Raw genomic sequence first — 21,425 nt, forward strand, 5'->3', positions numbered from 1 at the left:
CTGTCAATAGAGTAAAGAAATTGTGTTGAAATATGCCCAAAGTGCAACATGTAATAGTTGAAAATACAGTGAAGAGGGCGAAAGTATGTAACTTCAAAATATTTGACATGATGGTTATTTTTAATACGCATATTATGTATGTAAACAGAAGACATTTAACTTGAAAAAGTTTTTTTTTATTAAGAGTATAAATATCAAAACACACAAAAATTACCTGTAATAATATGATGAACAAAACTAACATGATTTTAAAGTGCAACGCCACTAGATAAGCATAATTAATCATTTAAAGATCAAACTTATGAAAAACGTTGAGTAAGAAATATTCTCAAACCAGGTGGATATTTGGTTGGGGTTTTTGTGCAAAATTTTACATAACGGAGTCTGAGAGATTTTGACATGCTATAGGTAATTCTATGGATAAGTGCCTAAAGATAGATCTTATAAAAATGAACTTGTACATTTGCTATCAATTTACACATTGTAATAATTTTTCACATTAATAATTAAAAATGAATACAAATCTGGGGGCGTGCTGCTTTAACACATGTCAAATGTTTTGATGCTATAAAGTACAAAACAAGAGGCACCAATAGATAATATAGATATATGTTCCTGCTTGAAACAGATCAGGGTAGCAGGGAATAAATAATGATTCCAACTAGATTTATAAATGTACGACGAGGAATATTCTACAAAGTCTTATTTGGAAAACAGTACACACTTGAAAAGTAATTAAAAATCAACACAAGTTATTTTATATGAAACACTCCCTTTAAAGTTTTAATTTCAAGTATAACATTTTTATACCACACATTCATATTTGTAACAGGAAATTATGCCTGGGTACATGTAGATGCTACTATTACTTACTGAAATTATTTGTGGTTGCATACGTAATAAATACATGTAGTTAACGCTAAACTGCTGTACGTCAGTGGACAACTTGTACAAATGTATGGTATATACTTTTGGGCTGGCTAAATGTTCATCTTTATATTCCTAAATATATAATGAACAGTTCCACAAATGGAAGCTGAACAAGTCAATTGTAGGAACCCAGCGGGTTAAGGTGACATTGCTTATTTATTTAAATTGATATTTGAAATATTTCCCAGTAATGGGATGCATGAAGTAATTAAAATGCTTTAAATCAGAATTATTATTATCTCACTCTACTCAATCAATTATCAAAGTCATATATAAATATGGAAATACAAAGTCTACAATATGCTAGAATAATAAACACTCTGAAGTACATGTAAAAAAGACAAACCACACCGTCTTCATTAATAATATGAAAAAAGTTAAAAAAAATCTAGTCATTACTATAAATAGCTGCACACGATTATAATTATGAAATCTCTGTTCAAGAAAAAAACCAGAACATATTTGATTAATATTTCAAAAGAAAAATAAACAACGTAAATGCTTCTGCTACACCGGTGTCGCTGCCCCTTTCCCCTCGGCTGCTTTGATGGTCTCTTCATCGGCAGTGATGTGCTCTGTTTCTTCACTACTGTCACGCTGTTAACAGAAAATATTTAACCATAAAACGATCAGTCAACAAATTGAGGATACCCGTAGAGATATTTTGCACATTGTAATTAGTATTATTATTGTTATTCTTTAAACATAATCATTATGTATGTATATATAATACAATACTGTTTTTGACAGGTAAAAATAAGAAAGAAATGCGATCTTGAAGACGATATTTAATATGGAAATAAACTGTTTTCTTGGTAGAAGTAATAAAAATGATAAAATGCTCGCAACATTAACAGTGTCTATATTTTTAACATAATGCTATTATATACCCGCTTGGGCACGACAATAAAATATTTTGTCCATGTTTTGTAATTAAGTATTTTTATAGTTAAATAAGGTCGGTGTATAAACTATTACCAACCGATTCTGCCCATTTGAAGATGCAAATTTCAATAAGGCATATAATGCCCCCGATTATAATTCCTGCTACAACGATCAGCATGGCCGACGAAAAGGTTGATAAATCGAGTTTGTAAAACCGAACACTTTCTTTCCGATCAAGTTGGGATATTCCCGTACACCCCCCTCGTTCGTCAAACCATTTCTTTTCAATCTCGTGCAATTCTCCGGTTTCAGTCAGTTTAATCAATCCTGTGTTAAGGTCGCTCGCTATGGAAGAGTTCTTTTGTAGTGCAAAAGCATAATGCTTGTACGTCAAGTCCTCCACGTGAACCGCATACAGATCACATGGCTTTCTGTTGGCTATGAACCTTGCTGCTGGACGCTCCATTATTGCAGCAAAATTAGATTCTTTATTATTCCGCACGTGCATCTTAAGACGATGTATAGAATTAAAATTTTCATTATCTTGGTCATTGATTGCTCTTTGAAACAGCTCTTGACAAAAGGGCGATTTAGACTCGCGAAAGAACCTGTATGTGGAGCCGCTATTTAAGAATCCTACCCTCATGTCTGCGTTTTTTGACAGATCTCTGCAATAAAAAGTAATCGTGGTGTTGTTTTTGTCTATTCCTTGCGGGGACTTTTATCATCTTTAGCTAAGACGAGTGTTATATGTATTATAACCATATCTGTAAGGGGAAAAAGATTGTTAAGGTAGACCATGTGTACTTTGAAGAGTATTCAAATAGGCTAAAAATCGCTTGCAAACTACATTAAAATTGAGGGGCGTGGGTTCAAACCCCAGAAGGGGCAACTTTTTTTTTCTTTCTTTTTTTCTTTTTATCATTATTTATGTATCTCTCTGATCCCTTATGGAAGAAAAAAGGGTTTGATTTAAATTATATAATTATTGTAGGTATTTATTTGCTAAATAATGCCAAAATTTATAGAAAATATGATACCAGATATTTTCAAAGTTTAATAAAATAAAAATTACACAGTAAAAGTATTTTATATTTCGCATGCTCAACCAATATACCTTTAAGAAAATTTAGGCAAACTTTGAAAACAGCCCCTCATGGTGAATCGTAGGAATATTTTGAATAAGGCATTTTATATAGGGAAATGGTAAAATTATTGTTTTAAGTGGGTGGGGTAGGGTAACATTTTTGTACATATTAAGAACATTTTGTTTAGAATCAAACATTTTGCTTGTGTAATTTGTTACCTGAATGTTATTATTTGTTTCTTAACAATGAGCAATAGAAAAACATTCTTTATAATGATGATATTACTGATTATTTAGAGTTTCCTCATTTCTGAAAATGTGCCCTTCTAATTGCAAAGTCTTAGTTCAGAAATATATCCATAACTCATAAACCACATGATAAATTGTATTTCAATTTTGCATACAGATGACCTTGAAGACTTTTAACTGTCCTATGTTGTCAATTTTACAGTTCCTTATGGTTACCATTACCTATGGTCTACCTTAAATGCTTGTGTGGTAAATTTGATTTACCATGCAAAAAAACTCTTAAATGCCGACATAAAGATTATTTTAATTCGCCAAAACGCATGCAGACTTAGTTCAATTCAATATACAACATCGCTGATCAAGAACATCTTTGTTGCCAATTGAATGAATGCGCATAAAATAATTACTTACTCAAAGCTTTTTATCTTTGAAAATTCTTGGGAAGCGAAGTAGTCTGGTCCAATACGAAGGAGGTTGGTAAGGTTGGCTGTATATGATACGATAAAGAGGATTGTGAAGCACCACCATGCAGCCACCAGTACTCGAGCCCCAATAGAGCGGGGTGCTCGGACGTAACCTGCATTCAAGAAACATGCAATTTATATTTTAACTCAATAGGTAGTAAAGTGAATTAAAATGGTGTTAAACTTCTTTTTTTTTTTTTGCTCGAACAGTTAAAACATCGGGCTAGTAATTTAAGAGTCGCTAGCTCCGCGGGTTCAAACCCCGTCAGGTCATGCCGTATTTCCTTAAACAAGAAACTACACTAGAACGGATTGGAGAGTATGTTCTTAAGCTTTTGTGCTTCCTATATACTCGAACGATAATAAATTTGGTATGAACTTGCGGATTTATCTGAAAACAAATATTTCAATTCAAGTTTTGAAATTTGCTTACTCTGTTTCAAAACTGCGTGGATCTATTGTAGAAACATTTACGGTCTTAATGTCCTAAACATTTCCACCAAAAGCAGCGTTGGTAACACCATTTCGTATGGTATGGTAACATCAAAGTAGCAACAAATGCATTTCTGTATTTCGTCATGAAGATTTTAGATTTTTTTTAGCGTTTGAGATTTAGATAGAAGGAAAACTTTCAAGTCAAATTTCTCCAGTCAAATAAACAAGAATTATTCTTTCAATGTTAGTTTAATGCACTCTCAATTCGTTTCTATACAATATGTTTATCAATGCTCAAACGTGAACAAATATAAAGTGCTTTTTAAGTATTAATATATATTAACAAAATTTAAAACGTCATTACCTTGCCACATCAGCGTACTAAAAACAAAGAAAAAAGAATTGAGACATGTGAATGACTCTCCTTCTCGCGCGGTTGCCTCGTGATCACGTGCCATTCTTCTCCATTCATATGGATTAAAATGCATCATGATGTACAACACTGTTCCAGTCACGAACATGGCCACAAAGGCCATCAACCAGACAGACAGCTCGAATGGGTAGAACAGCCTGGCAAGATCATAATCGAGTGAAACTTCCCCGCCTCTAGGTTTTTTCATCAAGATTGACAGCCCTATAGGCACGACGGGATAGGAGAAGTCTACAGCTTCAGACCTTGGTGCGGTCACTGTAAGGAAACCTGCAATGTCTGCATTCTAAAAATACATCAGAAATGTAATCAGTTTTATTTATTTATACATTTCTTATATTTTATATTAATTGAACATAATCTATTACTACGAGAAGTCGCAACGGACGATGCCAACTCTAAAGTAAACTGTTATTTTGTATCGTAAAATAATGCTTAAATTCGTGATTTGATTGATTTCATTTACATATTAAGTCATTAACATGATTTTTTTCGCGTTTTTCTTTCCTTTTATTTGTTTAACTAGATTGACGTTACCAAAACTGACGCTAAATGGACGTAATTTCGAGATCCTTAATATGCTTCTTTGCTATACCTTTGAATGAATATAACGTGAATAAAAATTCTATATCACACGTTTTAAGCTGTGTCACATGATTTTATCTCATTTTTTTTTCAATATCTAAAAGAAAAAGAAATAAATGTAAGGTAAAGGAAAATATAATTCTTACCCCGTTCACCAATTCCCCTATCATACCCAGCCATGTGCCATTTAATTGACGGCCGTAGCTACCATCAGGGGATAAGGAGATGCTGTAATTTAGTTTAAGACTGTCCAGAATATCCGGTATCATACCGGAAAACCCACCGTCTGCATCTTTTATCAAAAACGGTTCTTCCTGTCGGGTACAAAAACATGTATAATATGTACAGAATACTAGTATCAAATTTATACAGAGTTATAAAATTACACGATATCATAAAAAATGACATCTAAATAATTGATTTAATTTCAGTAAGACATTAATTGTTGCATGTAATTATTATTTAATACAACTGACTCCGACCAAGTGACATGCAAAATGAATGATGAATTCAAAACAGTCCGCTACAAAGATTGAACTTCCAACAGAAAACGGCCTTGCTAGACTGGATGGATGTTAAGTCTGGGCCGACTCTATACTGGGGTCAAACGCTAAGAAAAAGTCAAGAGTTTGTTTGTTTGTTTGTTCTGTTTGTTTGTTTGTTTGTTTGTTTGTTTGTTTGCTTGCTTGCTTGCTTGCTTGCTTGCTTGTTTGTTATACCAAGAAATAGGTAAGACTTTAAGTGAAACGCAAGTAAAAAATGTATCTTATGTAAACTTACAAAGTTAGTATGTTAAACATGAAAACATCTGATATAAGCCAAGATTGTTAGCTTAGTATATAAGAACGTCTTGTAAATGATGTAAAAACATCAAGGGGGAATACTAAAGTAAAATGTTTTATCTGGCACAGAAATGACGGGTATAATTTATGAATTACCAAACGAATATTACACTGTATTATACTGCAATGAAAAGTAGACAGGTATTTTCTTTTGAATTTTGTTTATTTTGTTATCTTCAGTGTTATTTTGTTATAATTATATAGTTTAAGGAAGGTTTATGGCTTTATGAAGGTGCTCGCTGTCAGGAGATAAAAAATTAATTATGAACATGAATACAAAGACCTATCTTCCTTATAATAAGTTAAAGAAGAATGTTATGTTGTCTAAGTGTTCAATTAAAAAAATTCTGACCATAATTCCAGTCTAAATTACTTTAATGAAATGCTGGGTACTCCTATCTGCCTTATATCGGGCACGAACGGGCACAATGTAAAACCGCCGACCTTGTGCCTGTTCAATGTCACTGGTAGCGAGATAGGTGTGTAAGTAACCTACCTATACACTCATTTATAATTGAGATGATATTTTAAGCCGACAGTAATGATAATCACAGTCATACTTACATGCACAGACGTCACTCTTAGAGGTGTCTGGAAAAAACAAACAATATTTTTTGTTATAAGATGATTATAATGCACATGAATAAAGAGCTAAGGGTCTAACATGTTTCGTCATATCAAATGAAATGATTGACATAATAGGATTATTGTGTAACAATTAACTCCCTGAATTTCAGAAATGGACTCCCCCAGCTTCAATTTTTGGAACTGTCCATTATCAAGATGAAAATTGGAAGTTCTTCAGCTAACAGTATTTAGCGATATATAAGGCTGTACAGATTTCCAGGCTGACCTGGCTCTATACTTTTGACAAAGGCGTAAATTACTTTAAAGAACATGCATGTTAAAATGAGCTGATTTAAAATGCATTCAGTCTGGTTTATTGTATTTCCATTTGTTAAGATATTGAAATCGGAAAATATATATAAGGTATAACACCGTGCGTGTATTGTATACTAAATTAAGAATAATATGAATGTATAGAAATCAGTCATTTTAAAAAAAAACACCTTTAAATAATTACTATGGAAACTCGTCGCACGTTCTACTAGAAAAACAACTACGTAATTAACGTAATGTCCTTATCAAATTTTACGTCAGATGTCATGCAATTTCTTTCCAAACTTCACAAATACCCATTTGAATGTAGTTTGCGTGTAAATATGCAAAAGTAACGTCCTCATAACAAAGAAAAACTTTACCTGAGAGTTTACTGAACTTAGATATCCAAATGCAAACAAGATCAACAATAAACAATCTTCGCGCGTCTCCATTTTGTTAAAGAGTTCCGACGGATGTTGAGTTAGTCACTGACACTGTTAGATTCTAGGTTTCTAGTCTCTCTTTATTGATCCATACTTTAGCAAATACTGCCATTACAATCTCTGATATAACTAAGGAGCGTAATACGTATCATTGGTGTTTATTTATTATATAATATGAATCTTCTTCAGATTTTATCATGAGTTTGTACATATACATGACTGTGGCATTTAACATAAAACAGGTACAGCACCTTGTAGTTCAATAAAAGAATTATCGTTGTGACATTATTTTGAATGAAGTTGTGAAAAAATGAATTTTTCAAACTGAAATTGCGCAAAGTAAATAATATTTGGGAACATAAAAAATGATTAAGAGAATAAAAAGGTGGAAGACCAGCAGAATCGACCGTCACTGAAACTAATATTGATAACCGTAACGTCTCCAGTTATTTTGGTCGTCTTTGTGTTTTGGAAGAAACGCTATATTCCACGTAAGCTTCCATTTATTTGATGACAGAAAAATATGGAAGACTAATTTTAATAATAATTATTCATAATTTATCATAGCAACGTCATGAATTCACGATTTCAGCTTCATTATTTCACAATTCCAACTTCATGAATTCAAGATTTAAATGTCGTGTCTGCGATTTCATGAATTCGTGAATTTATCTAAACGAATTTAGGTTTTGAACTTCTTCACGATTTTAACTTCACGATATTTTTTCCATTTCAGTTCATGACGTTGAAATCCTTAATTTTTTGAAGCTTAAATTGTCAGAATTTAAATAAATAAATTCATAAGGTTGAAATCATGGACTCGTAATGTTTAAATTGTGAAAACAACATTCTTAAAGTTGAAATAGTACATTTATGACGTCGAAACCGTAAATTCGTGATGTTAAAATCGTGCATTCATGACGTTGAAATCGTAAGGATGAAATCATGAATTTATGATTATTAAGTCAAAATGTCCCCACCGATCTTTCGTAGAAGAATGACCATTGTGTGTAGCTGAGATAAATATACAGCCACTGCAAATGATATCCTTAGACTTTAGAAATAATTACCCTTACACCACCAATGTGTCATGGTCTCGAAAACGTACAATTCTTATGGAAAACCCCAGGGATGATGGTTATTCAACATTTGAACGTTTAAATTAAGAAGCTGCTTAGTGTTTGCTAGATAAGAATACCTTCATTTAAGATTTTATTAACTAACATAAATTATTGATTTTTAAATTTGAGTCTTTCCTCGTCAAATTTGCAGAACCACCAGGCGTCATTGATGGCGTGAATTTCCCACCATATTATAATGTTTTCATGAAACGCAGGTACAATTACCTGCATCTTACTGAAATAACGGTGTTTTACTGCAGAAATTATGTATTAATCGATGTACACGCAAGAACATTAAAACAAAAATGTTTTTTCTAAATAATGATTATTTTCTTCAGGCAAATCTTAGTCATTATGCGTTACAATTATTTATTAATTAGTGCTCTCGTGAAATAAAATTTGATATTAAATCAAGTTTAAACATTTCATATGAACAAATTTCAGTCAGTCAGCAGCATCATTATGAATTAAACATTATTTAATATTTAATGTATGTTTGTGTCTGAAAATAAACTAACGTTACGAATATTTATTAGAAATGATTACGTCTAAAGTACTTCCTCATTTGTTAATGACCTAAAGGGAATTAATTACATTTCAAGAACAAACGACGTGTCCGTATTATTAGCCAGTGGTTCGATACCGTCGACTAATGGGTGCGATGTCAGTGGTGACCTCAGAAATTCGAGCTTGAAAATTCCTGAATCTGGCGGTAACTTGATCTGTGTCGATTTCTTAACATTGTCGAATTTATTTGCTAATAAGTTGGCTTTTTTTATATTTCGGGACAAGGGTCAGCAATAAGTATATACAGTTGTATGTATAATATGTATATCAGGTCAGTTTGTTATAATTTCGACATATTCTCGACTGGAAACAACCTATTCTCGAGCACATCTCGAACATAAAGTCACAGAGGCAATTGTAGAATGTTTAGAATCTTCTAGAGTTGTTCATTTTCAAAACTTTGTCTAAAACTCATAAGACTTCATCAGCAGTATAGCTAGGCACACGTGCCACGGGAACAATTCAAACTCACGAAAAACGGTTCTTCGCATCTACCAAAGTGTTTCAGACTCTCTGAAGCTGTATAAAAGCAGTGTAATAGGTTATTGTTATATTGATCAAAATTTACAATTATTTCAGAAGAAAGATTTTTTCTTAAGATACATCGATATCCTTTTAAGGAAGTATCGTTAAACAATTATTTGGGACAAATTTCCATTTATTTCCATTTGGATATTGTGTAACTTTACATCAATTCTGGGACATTTGAATAATTAAGTATCTGGATCGAGCGAAAAAAGAGCAGTTCTTACTAAAATATTCCAATAAAAGATATCATTCTTCTAGAATATTGGTGTTCATAAAATCATAAAAGTAGGGCAAAAGACGTTATTTATTCATCAGATATTACAGCTTGACTGAAAAAATACGTGTTATTAGTTTGATAACAATAACTGCAGTCCTCTGTGGCTGCGTTGTCAAGGTCACTGACTTCCCGTTTGCGCCCTAAATAATGCACGACAATGTAACTGGGGATCCAATAAAGCTGTATTATATTTAATGTATAAAATACTGGTGAAAACTCTTATATATGTCTGAAAAAAGATATCCAAGAAATTGTTATACAATGTTTATACAGCAAAGATTGGGCATCTTCAATTAGAGATTTGTTGTACAAAAATGGTTTTGGATTTGTTTGGTTAAACCAAATTATTGGTGATTTTAATGTATTTTTGTATTATTTTAAACAAGACTTGCAGATTGTAAAACACAAAATCTGGTATCAACAGATTACTTACTGATTCCACGCGTTATGATACATATATTTACAATTTAAAACTATGTTCAATCCTAAGAGATATGTGTCTATTAATTTACCGTTTTTATGTTAAAAAAGCATTTGCTAAATTTCCTTGTTCAAGTCACACAAGTCAAACATGTCATCATCTTGGTACGTTATTGTCAGTATTGTTATGTTAACTTTAATAAACTGAGGATGAATTTCATGTATTCTTTGCAGACATTGCAGACATGAATGACTGCAATTTTTAATGAGCTGGTATAACGTAGTTGTGAATATGAATATTTTTGTTATTCAAAGAATTGTTCTAATGATGATAATATAAATTCGAGTGCTTATTTTTGTACCTGCCATTTTCAAATATGAAATAACATGACACAAAACAAAATATATCAAATTCATTGTATTTTTGTCCGGAGGCTATATTTACAAAGAAAAGTGTTGTTGTAGCTGCTGCTGATGTTGTTGTTGTTGTACAATGTCGGAGCGACTTAAGCTCCAGGAATCAAACAAATATCATAGAGCACTTATAAACACATAGATAAACATATTAAATTAAGTAAAACGAATTTGACATGAAAGTAAATACTGAAAATACTGTAAAATATTGAATTGTTTAATCTATTGAAATATGGATAATATATATATTTAAGATATTTTAACGAAGTAAGAGTTAACTTTAGAATAACCTGACTCAAGTAAGTGGACATGTTGATGTTCCCTTGAGAAACTTTGATATTGTCCCGACAAAAACATAAATGGACTTGAGAATGCTCAAAGACTCATTCTAAAAATGCGTTTAAGAGACATCGATCAAACAAGTTATTATGTATACATATGTCGTCAACTGCCACTAATCAATGAAATAATAAATGACAATTTAATGGGAATTTTACAGATTGACTCATAAGTTTAAAATAAACATTTCCCAGGGGGAAGGGATGTTCAAAGTATCGCAGTATTGATTTTACTCGAGGCGAGTATTTTTACTAAAGATACTGACAGTAAAACAAGAAAATAATGGGCTGTCGAATGATGTTTTAGATTCAATGAGAAGATTAGCTAGTAATACGCCAAATAATCTGTAGAAAAAAAATGCTAGTTGTGGGTGTAAGTACCTGTAATAATCATATTGCACATGGAAGAAAATATGCTTCCTGTTAAACATCTTATGATCAAACACACTTATCTGGCCAATAAGAAAATAACGATTAAAAAGAAATGGATGTCGCAGCTACTGAGTGAATGGCATTAAAGTTCAGTACCAAAAGAGAAGAATTATCACATTTTAAAATGAGTCTAAGTTACACTGCATTTATAAAATTGTGTTATAAAGTAACTGTGAATAAAAAAAACGTAATTTCTACCAATGTTTAAATGTAAATGTTTGTAGATTAGTATTAGATGCCGGTATAATGCTGCTGGCACAGTCAAGTCACTGCTGCAGCTAAAATTTAGTATCAGACCAACATAAATCTTGATACCAAGAGAGCCATGATGGCCCTGAGTCGCTCACCAGAAACAACTTCTTTTCAGTGTTGGAAATTATCCATTGTTAATATTTTCTAATATTGAATTTGAGCATAGACTACCTTTAAACTATAATTTGAAGAAATGTCATGACCTGGGGCATATAAGCTTTTGCTTAAACGGGGCCTATCATATTATTATGAGCAAACTTGATAAAAGATTACATAAGAATGCTACAGACAAAGTTTGGTGATCATCCATCCATTACAAATGCTTCATCCTTACTAAAAAATCACTTTCGGCATATAATGCTCCGCCTAGCGATGCTCTTGTTTCCATTGATCGTCTTAAATAAGATACATTGTATGTATATTCATGGAGCTAAATATATATATATATATTCTACGGCAAATTTAAAATAGCGTTTTTGATAATATATATATATTTCTTTTGTGATGCCATGTTGAATGAATTGTAAATGGCAAAATTTATAACATATTTAAAAATTTAAAATTATAATTTTTCATTATTACTTACTAGTATTTGTTTTAATAAACCTAATGTTTCATTGGGGTGTTCTAACTTATTTATGCCCTATCTAAACCGATATCTCTGATAGTAAAATATTTGTGTAACTGCCATGCACAAACTTTAAGAAGAAATCGGTTTAATCTGTTACTAATGAGGGTAGTAAAATATAATTTTCCGCTGAATTAAGCGATGGAAAATTATTCCAAGATAATAATAACGATTGCAAAATAGATTGGTCTGGATATTTTTTTCTGAGCATTGTTATGTTCAAGTCATATTGAATAATAATATCTTTTCTGTTCTGTTCTGTTCTGTTATTAAATGAGGCTTGTAAATTCTTAAATGAATAAAATACTATATGCCTCTCATCGATATTCTTCTGTCAATTGAGTGAATTTTTTGTTTGTTTGTTTCATTTTACGCCTTTTTCCAACAGTATTTCAGTCATATAGGCGGGTAGTTTCCTAACCATCGTTCCTGGAGAGTTACACCAGTACTAGACTACCTTCCTCCGCGTTAAACTACCAAAGCATCTCCCGGGGATCGAACCCACGCCAGAGAGGTCACTGGATAAGAAGTCATTACTCTAACAATAGAGTGAAGAAATTGTGTTGAAAGATTTACTCCTAGATGTAATGATTGAAAATTTAAAATGGAGCGATGGTGGAGGGTCGAAAGTATGTAATTTCAGAATATTTGATATGCTGAATATGTTTTAATACGCATATTATGTATGTGAACATAAGACATTTAAAATATAATTTGAAAAAAAAGTTCTTTTATAAGAGTATATCAAAACACACGAAAATTACCTGTAGTTATTACAAAACACTTTAAATAAAAACAAAACAGTTTATGATGAACAAAACTAACATGATTTAAAGTGCAACATCACCAGATGACCATTATAAATGGTAAAAGATTAAACTCATGAAAAAGGTTGATTTAGAAATATTCTCAAACCAGGTGGATGTTTTGTTGTTTTTATTTTCTTTGCGCAAAAACTTGACACAACGGATTCAAATAGATTTTGACATTTATATATAGATAATTTCTATGGATAAGTGCCTAAAGGTAGATCATATCACTAAACTTGTACACTTGCTATCAATTTAACACATTTTTATATTTTTTTTTATTTAAGTAATTAAAAATGAACACATCTGGGGGTATGCTACTTTAAGGTATGTCAAATATTTTTGATGACAAAAATTATAACTAAAACAAGAGGCACCAATAGACAAATATAGATTATAAATATGTTTCTGCTTGAAACAGATCAGGGTAGCAGGGCATAAATAATGATTACAACTAGATTTATAAATTTACTTCTAGGAATATTCTACGAAGTCTTATTTGGAAAACTGTACACACTTGAAAAGTTATTAAAAAAATCAATACAAGTTATTTTATATGAAGCACTCCCTTGAAAATTTTAATTTCAAGTATAACTTTTTTATACCACACATTCATATTTGTAGCAGGAAATTATGCTTGAGTACATGTAGATGCTACTGTTACTTACTGAAATTATTTGTGGTTCCATACGTAATAAATACATGTAGTTAACGCTAAACTCTGCTGGAAGAGAGTGAACAGCTTATACAAATGTATGTCATATACTTTTGGGCTGGCTAATTTTTCATCTTTACATTCCTAAATATACATTGTATAATGAACAGTTCCACAAATGGAAGCTGAACAAGTCAATTGTAGGAACCCAGCGGTTTAAGGTTTAACTCACATTGCTTATTTTACTTTGTTATTTATTTTAATTGATATTTAAAATATTTGTCAGTAATGGAATGCATGAAGTAATTAAAATGCTTTAAATCAGAATTATTATCTCACTCCACTCAATCAATTATCAAAGTCATATATAAATATGGAAATACAAAGTCTACAATATGCTAGAATGATAAACGTATAAAAATGTAAAAAAGACAAACCACACCGTCTTCATTAATAATATGAAGAACGTTTTTAAAAATCTAGTCATTACTATAAATAGCTGCACACGATTATATGAAATATCTGTTCAAGAAAAAAACAGAACAGATTTGATTAATATTTCAAAAGAATAAAAAACAACTTAATTAAATGCTTCTGCTACACCGGTGTCGCGGCCCCTTTCCCCTCGGCTGCTTTGATGGTCTCTTCATCCGCAGTGATGTGTTCTGTTTCTTCATTACTGTCACGCTGTAAACAGAAAATATTTAACTATATGAAGTATCAGTCAACAAATTGAGGATACCCGTAGAGATATTCTTGCACCTAAACTGTTTTTATTATAATCATCATTCTTATAATTATTATTCTTGAAACATGTTATCATTGTTATGTACTGATTTTTGGCAATACAACATCAAAGAAATGTCGAAGACGACCCTTAATATGGACAAAGTACATGTTTTCTGGTTTGTTGTAATAAAATGATAAAATACTTGCAACATGGTCAGTTTCTATATTTTCTACGTAATGCTAAATATCATGTACCCGCTTGGGCACGACAATAAAATATTTTGTCCATGTTTCGTAATTTAGTATTTTCATTGTTAAATAAGGTTGTGTATAAGCTATTACTAACCGATTCTGCCCATTTGAAGATGCAAATTTCTATCAAGCATATTATGCCCCCGATTATAATTCCTGCTACAACGATCAGCATGGCCGACGAAAATGTTGATAAACCGAGTTTGTAAAACCGAACACTTTCTCCCCGATCAGGTTGGGATTTTCCGGGACACTCATCTCGTTCGTCAAACCATTTCTTTTCAATCTCGTGCAATTCTCCGGTTTCAGTTAGTTTAATCAATGCTGTGTTAAGATGGCTCGCTATGGAAGAGTTCTTTTGTAGTGCAAATGCATAATGCTTGTACATAAAGTCCTCCACGTGAACCGCGTACAGATCACATGGCTTTCTGTTGGCTATGAACCTTGCTGTAGGACGCTCGACTATTGCAGCAAAATCAGATTCTTTATTATTCCGCACATTCATCACGAGACGTTGTATAGAATCAAAATCTTCATAATCTTGGTCATTGGTTGCTCTTTGATACAGCTCTTGATAAAAGGGCGATTTAGACTCGCGGAAGAACCTGTTTGTGGAGCCGCTTTTTATGAATCCTACCCTTGTGTCTGCGTTTTTTGACAGGTCTCTGCAATAAAAAGTAATCTTTAGCTAAGACAAGTGTTAAATGTATTATAACCATAACTCTAAGGGTAAAAAATGATTGTTAAATTAAACTGCTTGTGAAATAAATGTGATTTTCCATGCAAACAAAACTAAGTGCCGACATAAAGATTGTTTTAATTCGCCAAAACGCATGCAGACTTTGTTCAATTCATTATGAGACATCGCCCATTAAGAACATTTTTGTTGCCAATTGAATGAATGCGCATAAAATGATTACTTACTCAAAGCTTTTTATCTTTGAAAATTCTTGGGAGGCGAAGTAGTCTGGTCCAATACGAAGGAGGTTGGTAAGGTTGGCTGTATATGATACGATAAAGAGGATTGTGAAGCACCACCATGCAGCTACCAGAACTCGAGCCCCAATAGAGCGGGGTGCTCGGACGTAACCTGCATTCAAGAAACATGCAATTTATTATATAACTCAATAGGTAGTAAAGTGAATTGAAATGGTTTTAAACTTCTTTTTTTGCTCGAACAATTAAAACATCGGGCTAGTAATTTAAGAATCGCTAGCTCCGCGGGTTCAAACCCCGTCAGGTCATACCGTATTTTCCTTAAATAAGAAACTACACTCACTGCTCCCTAGAACGGATTGGAGAGTATGCACATGTCCTTAAGCTTTTGTGCTTCCTATATACTCGAACGATAATAAATTTGGTATGAATTTGCCGATTTATCTGTAAACAAATATTTCAATTTATTCATATAAAAGTTTTGAAATTTGCCTACTCTGTTTCAAAACTGCGTGGATCTATTTTAGAAACATTTACGGTCTTAATGTCCTAAACATTTCCACCAAAAGCAGCATTGGTAACACCATTTCGAATGGTATGGTAACAACAAAGTAACAACAAATGCATTTCTGTATTTCAACATGAAAATTTTAGCGTTTAGAGATTTAGATAGGAGGAAAACTTTCAAGTCAAATTTCTGCAGTCAAATAAACAAGAATTATTCTTTCAATGTTAGTTTAATGCACTGTCATATTCGTTTCTATACAATATGTTTATCAATGCTCATTTAACAAATACAAAATGCTTTACAAGTTAAACGTCATTACCTTGCCACATCAGCGTACTAAAAACAAAGAAGAAAGAATTGAGACACGTAAATGACTCTCCTTCTCTTATGGTTGCCTCGTGATCACGTGCCATTCTTCTCCATTCATATGGATTAAAATGCATCATGATGTACAACACAGTTCCAGTCACGAACATGGCCACAAATGCCATCAACCAGACAGACAACTCGAATGGGTATAACAGCCTGGCAAGATTATAATCGAGTGCAACTTTCCCACCTCTAGGTTTTTTCATCAAGATTGATAGCCCTATAGGCATGACAGGATAGGAGAAATCTACAGCTTCAGACCTTGGTGCGGTTACTGTAAGGAAACCTGCAATGTCCGCATCCTAAAAATACACCAGACATGAAATCGGTTTTATTTATTTATAAATTACTAATATTTATATACTATTATAATTAACTTTGTTCAATATTTAACTATTGGAAGTCATAACAGACTTTTACATGGATGTTATTTTGTCCTTATTTCGCGATTTGTATATTAAGACATCAACAGGAACTTCTATCTATACCCATCAATCTGCCTTCTTTATATAAAACTTAATGTACCAATATCCAAACTAATGAATGCAGAACCTTTGTCACATATAAACACGTACAGCGTATTTTGTTTTGTTTTCCAACATTATAAATATGGAGGATACCTAACGAATATACGCTGTAAGTCTACAGGACTAGCGCAAATGAAATTACAACAATATACTTCTTCGCAAATAGACATTCTATACTCTCCTATAAGAAAATTATTTTTTCGCGTTTTTTCTTTCCTTTTATTCGTTGAACTAGCTCGACATTACCAAAACTGGTGCTAAATAGACGTAATTTAAACTTAATTAAATTCTAGATCCGTTATATGCTTCTTCTTTGCTGTTTATAACATGAAGCAATATTTTATATCTCACTCTTAGTTTTAAGCAGTGTGGCATGATTTGTATCTCATATGTATTTTTCAATATCTTAACAAAAAAGACAAAACAAAACAAACGTAAGGTAAAGGAAAATATAATTCTTACCCCGTTCACCAATTCCCCTATCATGCCCAGCCATGTGCCATTGGTTAATTGCTTGCCATACTGACCATCAGGGGTTAAAGAGATGGTGTAATTTAGTTTAAGACTGTCCAGAACATCTGGTATAATACCGGAAAACTCACCGTCTGCATCTTTCATCAAATACGGTATTTCCTGCGAGGTACAAATATTATATGCATATCAATTTATACGGAGTTATGAAATTCCGCGATAAAAAAATAACATCTAAATTATTGATTTAATTTCAGTAAGATGTAATTATCCTTTTAATACACCTTACATGCAAAAAGAATGACCCCGTCACCGTCATTTTGTAAATCAATCCTTATTTAAAATTGAATGGACTTTTGTTTGATGACAACATGTTCATACATGTATATGAAACCATCAGATCATTTGCCGTTCTTTAAATTAAAAAAAAACAATCCATAAGAAATTCACGGATAAAATGATTGAACTACCAACAGTATACGACCTGACGGATGTTGAGTCTGGCCCGACTCTATACTGGTGTCGAACGCTAAGAAAAGGTATAAACCAAAGATTTGTTAAAGATTTGTTGTCGTTTTTTATCCAAGAAATAGGTAAGATTTTAAGTATTATGCAAGTAAAAATGTATCATATGTTTACAAAGTTAGTATGTTAAACATGAAAACACTTGATATAAGCCAAGATTGTTAGCTTAGTATGTAAGTATACGTCTTGTAAATGATGTAAAACATCAAGTGAAATGTTTTATCTGGCACAGAAATGACTGGTATAATTTATGAATTACTAAACGAATATTACACTGTAGTATACTGAAATGAAAAGTAGACAGGTATTTATTCCTGAATCTTGTTTGTTCAGTGTTATTTTGTTATAATTACATGTATATAGTTAAAGGAAGGTTTATGAAGGTGTCCGCTATCAGGTGATAAAAAAAATAAATAATCAACATAAAAACAAAGACCAATCTTCCTTATAATAAGTTAATGAAGAATGTAATGTTGTTTAAGTGTTCAATTGAAAAAGATTCGGACTATAATTCCAGTCTTAATTACTTTAATGAAATGCCGGGTACTCCTGTCTGCCTTATATCGGGCACGAACGGGCACCTGTGTAAAACCGCCGACCTTGTGCTACATGGTTACCTAAGAATTACCTAAGAATTCAATGTCACTGGTAGCGAGGTAGGTGTGTAAGTAACCTACCTATACACTCATTCATAATTGAGATGATAATTTAAGCCGACAGAAATGATAATTACAGTCATACTTACAAGCACAGACGTCACTCTAAGAGGTGTCTGGAAAAACAAACAAGATTTTTTTGTTATAAGATTATAATTTCATAATAATTACAGTGCACATCAATAAAAAACTTAGTGTCGAACATTTTTTTGTCATATCAAAGGAAAAAATTGACATAATAGGATAATTGTTTAACAATTAAATCCCTAAATTTCAGAAATGGACTCCCCCAGCTTCATTTTTTGGAACAGTCCATTATCAAGATGAAAATTGGAAGTTAGAACAATATGTTAGGCTGTACGGATTTCCAGGCTGGCCTGGCTCTATACTATTGACAACGGCGTATTACTTTAAAGAACATGCATGATATTTAAAGGGACTCCACTGAGGTTTAAAAGCCTAAAAACATAACATTTGAATTTCTTACATAAATGAGCTGGGGCACTTTAAACAGAAATATTAAGAAATATACTTTGAAATAAATTGAATGAAAATCGTATTTTTATGCTTTTTTTAGCCTGATTTGAGTGAAAATTGTTTAAAAGCTTTTCATTTTGGGTCATTTTTTTACAACTTGAATAATTATTCTGTAAAAAGAAGTGCGCAAATGATCTGAAATTTTGCACAAAGATTAGTGGTCTAAATCAACATCAAATGGTACATTTATCTGGAAAAAATATTTTCAGTCCCATCATGTTAATAAACCTCAGCGGAGTCCCTTTAAGGGTGAAATAAGCTGATTTAAAACGATTTAGCCTGTTTTATTGTGAGCATTCAAATGATTTAGAAAGTATTTCCATTTGTTAAGATATTGAAATCGGAAAATATATATAACGTATAATGCCGTATTGTATACTTAATAAAGAACAATATGAATGTATAGAAATCAGTCATTTAATGAAAAGTCTTTATATAGTTACTATGGATACTCGTCACACATTCTACTAGAAATAAAACTATGTAATTAACGTAATGTCCTTATCAAATTATACGTCTAATGTCACGCAATTTCTTTCCAAACTTCACAGATACCCATTTGAATGTAGTTTGCGTGTAAAAATGAAAAAAGTTACGCACTAAGAACAAAGTAAAACGTTACCTGAGAGTTTACTGAACTTAGATACCCAAATGCAAACAAGATCAACAATAAACATTTTTCGCGCGTATCCATTTTGTTAAAAGAGTTCCAATGGCTGTTGAGTTAGTCACTGACACTGTTAGATTCTATGTTTCTAGTCTCTTTTTATTGATCCGTACTTGAGCAAATGCTGCCATATAACTACGGAGCGCAATACGTGCCGTTGGTGATTTTTTTTTTATCAAAATATGAAATTATGTAATATGAATCTTCTTCAGATTTTATTATGAGTTTGTACATATACATGACTGTGGCATAAAACATAAAACAGGTACAGCACCTTAATTGAAGTTTAATCAAAAAGTTATCGTTGTTGCATTATTTTGAGTGAAGTTGTAAAAAAATGAATTTTTCAAACTGAAATTGCACAAAGTAAATAATATTTGGGAACATAGAAATTGATTAAAAATAATAAAAAGGTAAAAGACTAGCAAAATCAAAGTGACGAAACTTATATTGATAACCGTAACATCTCCAGTATATTCGGACGTTGTTGTGTTTTGGAAGAAACGCTATTTTCCACGTATTGATGACAGAAAAAATATGGAAGACTAATGTTAATAACATTCATAATTTATCATAGCAACGTCATGAATTCACGATTTCAGCTTTATGACTTCACGATTCCAACTTCATGAATTCAAGATTTAAATGTTGTGTTTGCAATTTCATGAATTCATGAATTTATCTAAACGAATTCAGGGTTTGAACTGCACGGTTTTAACTTTACGACTTTTTTCCATTTTAGTTTATGATGTTGAAATCATTAATTCTTGAAGCTTAAATTGTCAGAATTTAAATTAATAAGTTCATGAAGTTTAAATAATAATGGTTAAACTGTGAAAACGAGAATTTGTAAAGTTGAAATCGTACATTAATGACGTCGAAATCTTGAATTCGTGATGTTGGAATCGTGCATTCATGACGTTGAAATAGTACATTCATGAAGTTGAAATAGTACATTCATGACGTTGAAATAGTACATTCATGACGTTGAAATAGTACATTCATGACGCTGAAATAGTACATACATGACGTTGGAATCGTGAAGTACAAATCATGAATTTATGATTATTAAGTCGAAATGTCCCCACCGATCCTTCGTAGAAGAATGACCACTGTGTGTTTCTGAGGTGCCACTGCAAATGATATCTTAGACAGTTCAAACATTAATTTAGAAACAATTACCTTTTAACCACCATTATGTCATGGTCTGGAAGACGTACATTTCTTGTGAAAACCCCAGGAATGATGGTTGAAGAATACGTGAAAGTTTTAAAGAAGTTGCCTAGGTTTTTGCTAGATATAAATACCTACATTTAATTTGTTTAACTTACATTAATTTCATGTATCTATTTTATATGTAATTCTTTACTCGTCAAATTTGCAGTACAATCTTGATTTATTTATGGCGTGAATTCCCCACCATATTAAAACGTTTTCATGCAATGCAGGTACAATTACCTGCATCTAACTGAAATAACGATGTTTTCCTGCAGAAATTATGTTATGATCGATTATTACACGCAAGATATTATTTTTTTTAAAACAAAAATGTTTTTCTTAATATTGATTTTTTAT

The 21,425-nt window shown here is 32.0% G+C and overlaps 2 protein-coding genes and 1 long non-coding RNA gene across 3 annotated transcripts; 1 reads left to right on the top strand and 2 right to left on the bottom strand.

Annotated features, from left to right (window-relative positions):
* Positions 1–160: 160 nt before the first annotated feature.
* Positions 161–14,143, top strand: LOC132731176 (uncharacterized). Its single transcript, XR_009625844.1, has 2 exons — positions 161–1,072; positions 13,895–14,143. It is a non-coding gene; the product is annotated as an uncharacterized LOC132731176 (long non-coding RNA).
* On the bottom strand, positions 164–7,360 carry LOC132731166 (glutamate receptor 2-like). Its single transcript, XM_060717296.1, has 7 exons — positions 7,170–7,360; positions 6,472–6,498; positions 5,212–5,379; positions 4,415–4,766; positions 3,563–3,728; positions 1,913–2,483; positions 164–1,527 (listed from the first exon to the last, which is right to left on the bottom strand). Exons 1-7 carry the CDS (start codon positions 7,239–7,241, stop codon positions 1,438–1,440), a joined length of 1,446 nt encoding a protein of 481 aa, XP_060573279.1. The 5' UTR covers positions 7,242–7,360; the 3' UTR covers positions 164–1,437.
* LOC132731156 (glutamate receptor 2-like) lies at positions 12,847–19,958 on the bottom strand. Its single transcript, XM_060717285.1, has 7 exons — positions 19,806–19,958; positions 18,736–18,762; positions 17,457–17,627; positions 16,418–16,769; positions 15,579–15,744; positions 14,749–15,319; positions 12,847–14,360 (listed from the first exon to the last, which is right to left on the bottom strand). Exons 1-7 carry the CDS (start codon positions 19,875–19,877, stop codon positions 14,271–14,273), a joined length of 1,449 nt encoding a protein of 482 aa, XP_060573268.1. The 5' UTR covers positions 19,878–19,958; the 3' UTR covers positions 12,847–14,270.
* Positions 19,959–21,425: the final 1,467 nt, after the last annotated feature.

The sequence above is a fragment of the Ruditapes philippinarum genome, unplaced genomic scaffold (assembly GCF_026571515.1).
Source record: "Ruditapes philippinarum isolate M1 unplaced genomic scaffold, ASM2657151v2 ctg41_1_1_1_1, whole genome shotgun sequence".
Taxonomy (NCBI): domain Eukaryota; kingdom Metazoa; phylum Mollusca; class Bivalvia; order Venerida; family Veneridae; genus Ruditapes; species Ruditapes philippinarum.

What these genes read in the sequence shown, in the direction of transcription:
- LOC132731166 (XM_060717296.1), bottom strand. Translation starts at nt 7,241, where the DNA reads ATGGAGACGCGCGAAGATTGTTTATTGTTGATCTTGTTTGCATTTGGA. An exon ending in TAAGAGTGACGTCTGTGCAT is followed by an intron (nt 5,380 to 6,471) that starts GTAAGTATGACT and finishes TGTACCCGACAG; the next exon opens with GAAGAACCGTTTTTGATAAA. An exon ending in TAGTACGCTGATGTGGCAAG is followed by an intron (nt 3,729 to 4,414) that starts GTAATGACGTTT and finishes TCTTGAATGCAG; the next exon opens with GTTACGTCCGAGCACCCCGC.
- LOC132731156 (XM_060717285.1), bottom strand. Translation starts at nt 19,877, where the DNA reads ATGGATACGCGCGAAAAATGTTTATTGTTGATCTTGTTTGCATTTGGG. An exon ending in TAGGGGAATTGGTGAACGGG is followed by an intron (nt 16,770 to 17,456) that starts GTAAGAATTATA and finishes GTGTATTTTTAG; the next exon opens with GATGCGGACATTGCAGGTTT. An exon ending in TAGTACGCTGATGTGGCAAG is followed by an intron (nt 15,745 to 16,417) that starts GTAATGACGTTT and finishes TCTTGAATGCAG; the next exon opens with GTTACGTCCGAGCACCCCGC.